The sequence below is a fragment of the Ornithorhynchus anatinus genome, chromosome 8 (genome assembly GCF_004115215.2).
Source record: "Ornithorhynchus anatinus isolate Pmale09 chromosome 8, mOrnAna1.pri.v4, whole genome shotgun sequence".
In the NCBI taxonomy this organism is placed as follows: domain Eukaryota; kingdom Metazoa; phylum Chordata; class Mammalia; order Monotremata; family Ornithorhynchidae; genus Ornithorhynchus; species Ornithorhynchus anatinus.
The window spans coordinates 54,852,108-54,863,738 of record NC_041735.1 but is presented as its reverse complement, the minus strand read 5'-3'; the positions used below and the strand labels follow the sequence as shown (position 1 = coordinate 54,863,738).

At 42.2% G+C, this 11,631-nt stretch overlaps 1 protein-coding gene and 1 non-coding gene across 2 annotated transcripts in view; one reads left to right on the top strand and one right to left on the bottom strand.

Moving 5' to 3' along the window:
* Positions 1 to 763: 763 nt before the first annotated feature.
* HIBADH (3-hydroxyisobutyrate dehydrogenase) overlaps positions 764 to 11,631 on the bottom strand; it is a 130,550-nt gene continuing 119,682 nt past the window's right edge. Inside the window, exons 7-8 of the mRNA XM_007667351.3 lie at positions 7,131 to 7,287; positions 764 to 2,788 (exon numbers count right to left, since the gene is read on the bottom strand). Of these exons, the coding sequence (XP_007665541.2) occupies positions 2,630 to 2,788; positions 7,131 to 7,287 (316 nt within the window). The 3' untranslated portion in view covers positions 764 to 2,629. The remainder of the gene's footprint in view (positions 2,789 to 7,130; positions 7,288 to 11,631) is intronic.
* Positions 11,248 to 11,385, top strand: LOC114813968. Its single transcript, XR_003761712.1, has one exon. It is a non-coding gene; the product is annotated as a small nucleolar RNA SNORA7 (small nucleolar RNA).

Genomic DNA, 11,631 nt, shown 5'->3' with positions numbered 1-11,631 from the left:
ACATTCTGGATAAAGGACTGAATTCTGAATTGTGCAGTGAGCGCCGAAAAGAGGGGTGAAAGACATTTACATGAGGTTTCGTATTTTTACCACACGTGCCTGGTCCCAACGGTATTTACTGTAGTTCAAAGTGGGCATATAATTATTTTCTCACAAGTCTTCTTAGGTGATTGAAGGAATATGAGAATAAGAATCACAGTAAGAAAAGGTTGTGCGTCTAACTCACGCTTGCCATTCATGGTGGTTTTTACTTCACATCAGCTTTTCCAAATGAGTATCAGTATGCAGCCTGGAGTAGATTTTAGTTTGGGAGCAGTGTAGATTTTTCAAGGTAATGAAGTGATTTAACCAAGGAGATTTTCAAAATATCAAACCCATGTGTTGCATTCAATTTGCATTAGAACACGCTGGGTCAATAGTGCAAAAGGTCAACAATATTACACCTACTCTTCCTGTTAGAGTAAGACTACTGTTCAATAACTGCAGCTGGCACTTACCCCAAATCACCACAACATGAAGAGGGGACAAATTTGTCAGACTGGGAGAAAAATCATAACGAGGCTCCATGAAAGGACTGCAGTCCACTAAAACTTCTATTTAAGGGTAGCGACAGATATCGTAATGGTACAAAAAAATGCTCTTTTTTAATATTCTTTGCTAGCACGGTTATTATTAAATACAATCTTAGGAAATAAAGCTCGTGTTTTCTCTTTTTAGTGATCCACAACCTCAGTCTTGAAGAAGAAACAGAACAGCCTTAAGCAACATTTTAAAGAAATTTATTTAATGGTACCAATTGGCAAATACGTGGAACATTTAGGATATCTAAAATATTAGTTTTCAGGGAAGTGGAATTATGCTAAAAAGTAATATGCGTGTAAACATTCAGAACAATGTGCTAAGAGTGGCTGGAATTGTAATATCTCCAAGTGGTGTATTACAGTATTCTCGGTTCTGCCAAAACACAGGTTTTCAACTACATATTTTAGATAGTCTACGGAGGAAGAATTAGAACATTTTCTTCCTATAATAATCATCTGTCTAGATATAACACCAGAAGGTATTGGAAAAATTGACGGTGCACGTACGCACGATGATGGATACAGGGTATAAAAGTATGGGTTCCTCCAAAGGTAGGATTTTTGCTAGTACGCTTCCCTGCATCATAGGTGAACTTGGGTCCCTTACTAAATATACCATGTTGAGATGGTGTCAGAAGTCAGATATCTCCTCCTTGGGAGGCTAATTTAACACTTTCAATTCAATAAAATTCTATTTCACGGCCTTGTCAGTCCATGAGCTGGTAGACCTGGGTGGCCTGTAAAAGTTAGTGTACCTTCAAAAAATGTCTTTACTAAAGTCACTCAGAGTCCCCTTTGTCCTTTCACTGTGGGCAGGGAATATATGTTTACTGCTATACTGTATTCTCCCACTGCTTAGTACGGTGCTCTGCACACAGTAAGCGCTCAACCAATTTCACTGTCTGACGTAGTCCAGGGGTGCCCCAATTTCCGGAATACCCATCGGGAATGGATAAGTCTGCTCTGAAGCCACAGTAGCTTGGCTCAAAGGGTCCCCTCGAACCTCAGCTTTTAAAATCCCTGCACCGCTCACGGACACTACTGGGTTCAATCAGTTGCCAGGTGAGGAGTTGAGGTGACCTATCGTGACATCATATTAGCATCACCCTGATCTACGCATCCCACTTCACGTCACTGCCTCCAATACACTTGGCTCACCTGGTTTTTGACCATCAGCTCAGTCTGAGCTTAGGAATATTTTAAGAAAGACAAAAACAGTTTCACGGCAGGTATAACCAGCACTGAAATTTATTTGAAGTCAAAATACGGCGTATTTATTTTGATTTAGGATTAGAGAATAATAACCTAAAGCAAATATACACTGTTGGCTCTGTAGCAGGTCCTGAATTATTCTTCTAAAGTCCAAAAATATGGGAATAGAAGAAAAATACAAAAATGAGTTTGCAGAATAGAGGCCCAAACTGTAAAACATGTAGCCACGGCTTCTCATTTACTTGACTTAACCTCTTGAACATCAATCAGAATCTTAATAACATGGAAAAAACCCACCACTTGTTAGCAAGTCAAAAACCTAATCGGCGGGCAGGGGAGGAAGATGCTTATTTTGCTTCTTCACGGTAACTTAATCGACCCTTACTCATCTTAAGACACACTCTCCCCGGTTAAAATAATTGATAGCTGGTTGATCTGCAACATGGAGTGACGATGCCACCTTAAACATTCAAAGATTATGCTCTCAGATAGTAAGAGTATTAATCAAGGGAATATTTAATTCCTAATAAAGAAAAAAGGGGGGTTAATTTAGGCTGTGGTTTGGTGAGACTTTGGCGGTGGTCCTTCAAAGTGAAAGGTATTTCATATAACATGTATTAGCCAAAATAAACTAAGAGAAACAAACTGCTTTGAAAAAAAAAAAAAAGGATGAAAATCCTGGAGTTCATTGTGACCTAGACAATCAAAAGCAGACCGGTCTGTGAGAGATAAGGACCCGTGACCTTTCATTAAACCCATTTTCTGGTGCAGTATACTGCAAGGACTCTCCAAAATGGTGTTTGGTTTCCAGCGGTGACTGCTGCCAAAAAGCCAGCTCACAAGCTCTCCTCTTCACGTAGAAACTGGAACACAGAGGAGAAGTCTTTCTGGGAATAGCCCTTAGCACACATCAATCTGTAGATCTGATGTGCCAGAGATCCCAAAGGGACTGGGCTCTTAGTGTTGGTTGCTGAGTCCTGCGCCAATCCTAGATCCTGAAATCAAGGAAGGGAGGGAAAAACAGAACAGGCGATTAAAACTGACCCAAGGACCCCCACACCAATAAGCTTAGGTGTTAAGAAGAAAAACACATATCTCCCAGACTAAACCAGGCACAGAAGCTCCAGAAACTTTGGGTTAGTTTATTTTATTTCCACAGAGTTGCAAAAAAGCAAAAAATAAAAATAAAAAAAAAAACCTAAAAAAAAATCAGCATTTTATTCTTGCCTCTCCTTCCCCGCTCCTTGTTTTTCCCCTAAGAAGAGCAACAGAAGTGTGATGATGTTTCAGATGGTCAACCACAAAACCACTGTATTAAAATTGTAGCAGTCTCTCTGGAAAAACAACTTGGCAAAGTGTTTTTCAATACTGCTAGGATCTCTGCACCTATATCTGCCACGGTTCTGGATTCACTGAGCATTACCACTCTGATAAGTCTCTCTAGAGGCTTTAAAAGCATTCTTTCCACCCTGAAAAACAGCTGTCATCAAATCTTCTCCTTAAAAGACATGGGGGGGGGGGGGGGGGAGGCTTTTCAAGCTAAAACTGAACTCTGTGAATCCACCCTACTTAAAATGTGACTTGACAAGCTAAAACTGAACTCCATGAGTCCACCCTACTTAAAATGTGACTTGACAATTGCTTCCAAAAAATGGATAGTTGAATCTCACTTGTGGAAAATGAAGCATAATTATAGTAAAAGTAATTTAAACCTTCAGATAAGCTTATAAGACCCTTTACTAAAGTTTGACTATTAACCTTCTTTACAAGAGCCAAAAAAAGCCTCAACCAACCAAAAAAACCAAAAAAGAAAAAGGAGCCAAATGACTTATTTGGCATTTCATCTATTCTTTACTCGGACATGTTAACAGGACAGTGCAAGCAGAAAGGGTAAGGCATCAATCAATTAATCAATGGTATTTTTTTGAGGCCTGTGTGCAAGGTACTGTATAGAGTGTTCTGCACATAGTAAGCGCTCAATAAATACGATTGGATGAACGAATGAGAGCACTTGGGAAAAGTACGATAGAATTAGCAGACATAGTGGGGAGTTTACAATCTGTTAGGGGAGATAGACTCAAAATAAATTACAGGTAGTTTATTATCATCCCTCTAGACTGTAACTTCATGGTGGGCAGGGGAAGCTTCTACCAACTCGATTGTATTGTACGCTTCCAAGTACTTAGAAGAGTGCTCTGCACAGAAGAAATGCTCAGTAAAGACGATTGATAGATGATTAAATGTTTATGTTGTGCAGACTACTGTACTAAGGGACAGGGAAAAAATACACAGGAGAAAATTAAAAATGGCCCCTGGTCCTCAGGGTCTCACGAGAAGACGATAAAAATGCCAAAACGATGTAAAAGGCGAGGGCGATGATACATACGAGGGGGAGAAGGGGAGCTCAGTGTCTGGAGGAAGACGGAGAATGGAATGTAACACCAAGCAAAACAGATACTCCAGCCCTTCATTCGTTCATTCAATTGTATTTATTGAGGGCTGCCTGTGCACAGAACACTGTACTAATCACTCGGGAGAATACAAAATAATAGTATAAACATTCCCTTGCATTATCAAGAAGACACCATCTCACAGGAAATTAATGTATTCCATATGTAAATCTCATTCCCAATCACTAGTAAATTTTACTCTAAAACTATCGTGTCATTTAATAATTGAATAATGATTGAATAATGCAGTAGAATGGACAATTGTCCACATTTACTACCAACAGAGGAGGCTCTGGTGCTAACTCTCAATCCTCTTCTTTCACTCTTCTTTGCCTCTACGACGACACCATATTGCAAATTATTTATAGATACTCTGTACGACTGTCTCCTCCTGAAGATCACAAGATCCTAGGGATCAGAGACTGAGTCTTTCGGGTGGTACTTTCTCAAATGCTGAGTACAGGTATACTGTATTCAGTAGTTGTTCACTAAATACTATTGCTACTACTACTAATAATAATTGTGGTATTTTTTAAGCACTGATTATATGTCAGGCATTTGTACTAAGCACTGGGGTACATAGACGATAATAGGGTTGGACACAGTCCCTGTCCCACATAGGGCTCATAGACTAAATCCCCATTTTACAGATGAGGGAGCTGAAGCACAGAGAAGTTATGTGACTTGCTCGACGTCACACAGCAGATAAGTGGCAGATCTGGGATTAGAACCCAGGTCCTTCTGACTCCCAGGCTCATGCTCTATCCATTAGGCCTTGTTGCTGCTGCTGCACATGGCACAGTGGTTAGAACACGGGCCTGGGAGTCAGAAGGGTCATGGGTTCCAATCCCGGCCTCACCGCATATCTGCTGTGTGGCCTCGGGGAAGTCACTTTATTTCTCTGGGCTTCAGTGACCTCATCTGTAAAATGGGGATTGAGACTGTGAGCCCCATGCGGGACAGGAACCCTGTCCAACCTGATAGCGTGTTTCTACCCCAGCGCTTAGAACAGTGCTTGACACACAGTAAGCGCTTAACAACTATCATTATTATTACTATTAACCTGAAAAAGTGAAAAGTAACCAAAAAGTGTTAAGGAAAAGTGGATTCGATTTTTTCTGATGCTTTAATATTCACATATGGAAAGTCTGAATGAGACTACGATTTCTCTATCTGTTAGCATTTCATCACTACCGATGAAAATTGAATCATTCCCTGCCCGGCCGAGCCCACCTATGAGGGCATCTCTGGTGGGCACCTAGGTGATTGCTCATATATCGAAAAGGTGCCAGGCAAACAATGAATTGCCTATTTTGCAATTTTTGACGCATCACCCAAGGGGCTGTAATAAAAAAATATCCGCTCAACCAAAATGCAATGGAAATCAATATATTAGCAGCAGACTAAAAGGGGAGGTGATGTTGAACTGGAAGTAGGTTTTCCTGAAAATTGCACTTACATCTCTTCTAAGCTGATAATACTAACCGATAATATTTGGAAAACCGTTAAGCTTTAGACATTTGGGTGCCAATCTGAAATACTCTATGTCTGCAGAATAGGTTGCGGAGATAACATCTAGCAATCTTGGCTCAGGGACAGGTCTTCAGACCAGAAGCAGGTTAGTAGATTGGCTGTGGAGGAAAATCCTTGGCTCCCTCTAGACTCTAAGCTTGATGTGGGCAGGGAAAATGTCTGCCAACCCAAGCGCTTAGTACATAGCAAGTGTTCAATAAACACCACTGACTAATTCATTCACACGTTATCTTCCCTTCCCGACCCTGCCCTCTCCCGAACTTTCCCGTCACTGCAGACGGCACGACCGCCCTTCCCGTCTCACAAGCCCCTAACCTCGGTGTCATCCTTGACTCCGCTCTCTCATTCACCCCGCACATCCAATCCGTCGCCAAAGCCTGCCGGTCTCACCTTCACAACGTCGCCAAGATCCGCCCTTTCCTCTCCTTCCAAACCGCTACTACCTTAGTAAGATCACATCCTATCCACTGCATCAGCCTCCTTTCTGAACTCCCCACCTCCTGTCTCTCCCCCATTCAGTCCATACTTCACTCCGCTGCCCAGATTATCTTTCTACAGAAACTTTCAGGCCATGTCACCCTCCTCCTCAAAAATCTCCAGTGGTTGCCTATCAGCCTCCTTATCAAACAAAAACTCCCCACTATTGGCTTTAAAGCTGTCCATCACCTTGCCCCTTCCACCTCACCTCCCCCTTCTCTCCTTCTAGATCCCAGCCCACACACTCCGCTCCTCTGGTGCTAACCTTCTCTGCGTCGATCTCGCCTGTCTCGCCGCCGACCCCTGGCCCACGTCCTACCTCTGGTCTGGAACACTCTCCCTCCTCAAATTCGCCAAACAATCACTCTTCATCCCCTTCAAAGCCCTACTGAAGGTACACCTCCTCCAAGAGGCCTTCCCAGACTAAGAACCCTTTTCCTCAGCTCCCCCTCCCTTCCGCATCACCCCGACTCGTTCCCTTAGCTCTTCCCACCCCCCGTCCCTCAGCGCTGACGAATATAGCTATAATTCTATTTATTAATATCGATGCCTGTTTACTCATTTTGATGTCTGCCTCCCCTCCCCTAGACTGTAAGTCCGCTGTGGGCAGGGACTGCCTCTTTTTATGCTGCACTGCACTTTCAAGCACTTAGTGCTCTGCACATAGTAAGTGCTCAACAAATACCACTGAACGAATGGAGTATTAAAAAATATTCCGATTTACATAAGAAAAAGAATGGTGTTCACCAACAAATCTTTGTGCTAGACGATCACGACGACGGAATGACGTAAAAAGCACACCATCTCATCTTACTACACACACTCTTTCCCAACCCGCCAACAGACATCCCCGACACACACTGCACATTTACAGTACCTTAGCCATAAGCGTAGATCCAAAGCCGCCCTGGTAATTATTACCAGAGGGTACACCTTCCATCACCCCCGGGACAGGATTGTAAGTGTCGCTTGACCAACAACGACCTGAGCTCATATTTAGGATTTTGGCCAACAGCTTTGGGTCGAGCCCTAACCTGTGAAAGGTCAAGGAAAAGCAGGGTTAATGACAAAAAACGCAAGGAATGGGTGCCTTGTTTTATACCGTGAAGACATTCCGTTATTTCTCTTCCTTTCAGACAGGTCCTGAAAAATGATATTGGAGGAGAGGCGCCCTCTGCAAATTAAGGGTCATCAACAGAGGCCAGTAATAAAATTTCTGAGCCAGTGCCTTCTGCATTAAGACATTCTGCATTCTGTTCTTTTATTTTGTTCTTTAAGAAAAAAAAAATACACACGATATTTGAGGGTTGTATTTGCTTTTCATAAGCCCTGGGCTTCAGATAATTGATTATGCACATTACTACATGCCTGTACCTTTTCAGAATCTTAAACCAAAATGTTCTCTCCAACTGTGTGATGATCAAATTTTGTACGCAACTGAAAAAGTGGCAAGTAAATAATGCAACAAGGGAGCATTTAAGGAAGGGTATTTATATGCATATTTAGTCTTTTAGATCTTACAAAAATAAATGCCAGAGATAGCTAGGATGCGGAACTCAAAAGACCATGCTCGGACGGAAATATACTTCCAGTTATGTCTCAGTCTATCGAAGGGTTAAAAAACAATACGATTTGTAATCTTGTTTTGGAAGCTAGTCCGCCTTAGAGTTGTGACATATGCTCCCTATCTATTCAGAAACATGTATTATAGTCCGGGGTCAAATGCTGATAAGGTTACTGATCCTGATAAAACAAAGCTTGTCCGAGCAGAAACATCATTTGTTCTACCACCGGGCTTTGTTGGCATAAGGGCTGTTCGATGTGGGCTTGAAATAAAATGGCATCTTTGGTAGGTATTTTCATCCAGTTGTGAAGCATGTTTCTGCTCAGCATCGTTTAAATATTCATTTACCCCAGATTTACCAGGTTCATTATTAAAAAGATTAGTCTTTTTAGTTCATTATTACTTAACAGGAGTCTTCTCAAATAGGAAGGTGACACAAAATATTGCAACAGAGAATAGGAATTTGGCCATGAGATAGGATCTTGGACCCCAGGGATATGTTCTGAATGTGGGCCTATGAAAACAACAGATTCAGATTAATTTAATAATCCATCAATATGTATTTGTTTGGCTCTTTCAGTGAACGCGACTCTAGTAAATTTGAATGGTCTAACGATCGGAAAACAAAGCACAACATTTACCAAATCAACCACAACAGTTTCTGTTCGAGAATGGCGTTTCAGAAAGAGTTTCAACATTCAAATCCCACGAAGGCGCTTTTCCACATGTCATCACAGAGCAGAGAAAGTCTGTATTGGGTGTTTTACTTGTGGTTTGGATTGAATGTTTTTTCCTTTAATAATATTAGGCGACAATACTCTGTTGGCAACGTTTTCCTTATGGAAACATACAAGTCATCTACTGAACAATTGCAAAAAGCAGAAAAAACAAATAACCAATTAATGTTAAGTGTATGCAAATAAATACATATAAATGAGTAACTTCCAGTGGTTGCCCATCCACCTCCGCATCGAACAGAAACTCCTTAAGGGATTCAGTCGGCTCTTCCCCTCCTATCTCACCTTGCTCACCTCCTACTACAATCCAGCCCGCACACTCCACTCCTCTAATGCCAACTTACTTACTGTACCAAGATCTTGTCTATCTCGCCACCAACCACTTCTCCATGTCCTCCCTCTCTCTTTATATCAGACAGGCCACCACACTCCCCACCTTCAAATCCACCCTAAAATCATATCTCCTCCGAGAGGCCTTCCCCGACTAACTTCCCCTAACTACGCTCTCTTTGATGTAACCTATGCTCTTGGATTTATACCCTTTAAACACTTGATATTCACTCCGCCTTCGGTCCCGCTGCATTTATCAATCGGCGGTAGTTATTGAGCGCTTCCTTTGGGCAGAGCACTGTATTAAGTGATTGGGAGAGTAGAGTAAAATGGAGTTGGTAGACTTGTTCCCTCCCCAAAATGAGTTTACAGTCTAGAGGGGGAGACAGACATTAATATAAATACACAGATCCAAGAGCCTTTATGTACATATCCTTATACCCTGCCATTTCCCTATTGGCAATTTATTTCAATGTCTATCTCCTCCTTTACATTGTAAGCTCCTTGTGGCAGGGATCCCGCCTGCCAACTCCACTGTATTGTACTCTCCCAGTCCCTTAAAGCAGCGCTCTGCACACGGTAAGTACCAAACAAATACCAGTGATTGATGTGCAATCCAATCACTGTTCTGAGCAGTACTCCGAAGGTCTTATGTAAGAAAATTAAGAGATTGGAAAAATAACCTTCTCACTAAAAATAAATTTCCACAACTTCCTGGTCTGCGTTCATGAAAAATACTCAAGACTTCGTAAACGTACTACTTCTCCGTAAAGGTGGATGTCAGTGTTCACTAGACCCTGAATATTGGAGAGGCTACCGATAAAGCATGAAGATGGCCCTGAAAAACAGGGGAATAAAATTGGACGATGGGTTCAGAGAGGGTAAAGTGTACAATACACCAAATACGTAGCACCCAACTGTCCATTAATATATATTCTGATGTCTTTTGAGACATCAGACATTCAAAATATAATCATCGATATATGCGTAGGATGAACACAGACGATTATTACCCGGAAAAATTCTGAAGAAAAATAACTAAAAGGAAATCGTGGTGGCGATTTACATTACTTTAGAGCTCTTCTCCACCAGGCTGATTCCCTTCAAGGAACTGCTTATACTTTTTTCTTCCTTTCCTGTTTTTTTCCTAACAGCAAGTGTATCATTAAAAAGAGCAAGTTAGAAGTGTTTTGCATTTCATCTTTTTGAGGATTCTGCTGCTGGCACATCTATAACTGACAGTTAAAATTAGACGTGGTATTAAAATCAGTTACTGAAGTCCTCTGTCTTCTACAATGCCCAAGGCTTGTAATGGTCTGAAACCAGCCAGAATATACAGTAATTGTCATTCAGTGCGAGTCTATCCCAGAAAGTCATGCTTCACTGGAGAAGACTGAGTTTCCATTTGAAATCAACAAATTAATCCAAGACAGGTATCTGAAAGGGCAAGTTTAATAGGAAGCAGCTACTGGGCTCTCAACCATGATAAAATGTTATTGCTGTTTCCCTGTAAATTGGCTGGGAACATATGATCCTTTCTGCATAAGAGCTCCATTGCTGTTCAAGAGATATACTGCTCAAGCTATCAAAATGATGACAGTCTGTCAGTCCCCATAATAACTTGCCACTGGACGTGGTTAGAGTGTGCGCGCGTGCGTGCACGTCTCTCCTACGATTGCCGAAATGTTCCCTGATATAAACAGAGAATGAATCCCGTGCCCCGACCGCATTTATAATGCAACGCAAATAAACGTCACCGTGTCAGATCTACTCACCTTTGAAAATAAAAATCTTATATGAACTACATGGGGGAGTAGGAGCCGGCGATGCACGAATTGCAATAAAATAAAAAATAATTTGAGCGTCTGCCCTGAACTCAAACCGGAACCGTAAGGGCTAAAAAAGTTTGGTTAACTTTTGATTGTTGACTTTAAAATGTTTCCAACATGCCTGCATTCTGGTCTTAGGCAAGAACCCAGAACGGAAGCAACTACAAACCAGAATAAAAGCAGTTCTGTGGTATACCACGCCTAGCGTGAAATGCCAGAACTCTCTGGAGAAAAGCACCTGCTTCTAGAGCAAAAGCAAGGCTGAGGTAAATAGAGTGTGCTTTGTGATCACTTCATATGCTGAAAAATCCTATTGCGGCTAGACTGTTGTATCAGGCTTATTGCCGGTCTCCGTGATTCCAGCCTCCACCTCCTCCAACCTTTACCACGAGCTCCTATAAGGCCAATTTTCTTGACGTGCCCCTTGACTAACATCTGCCCGCTCTTCAAGCCCCTCCAATGGCTTCCTAGTTTCCTCTGTATCTCACAGTTGTCTTCAAGGTTCTCTACAGATCAGCCCTACTATATCTATCTGGCCTCTCAGGGTCGTACCTGGAGAGTTTCCAGTCCTCTACCGGTCTCGAATACGGGAAGGAGAGTCAAGCAGAGGCCTACCTATTCCATTCCTAGCTTGGCCAGTGGCTAGCAAGTGGAAGGCCATCTGCTACAGGTCAAAAACTCACCTACGCTGGGCAGCAGCGGCACGGGAGAGAGTCGAGGGCGGAGACTCAAGTTTACAGCGCGGAAGGAGGCGAGGGTAAACCGCTTCTGTATTTTTACCAAGAAAACTCTGCGGATCCACTCTCGGAATGATTGCAGACGGAGGTGGGGCGTTCTGGGAGAGAAGTGTCCATGGCATTGCTACGGGTCAGACACGACTTGCCGGCATACAAGATATCTAACTCGTCTCTTCACCTC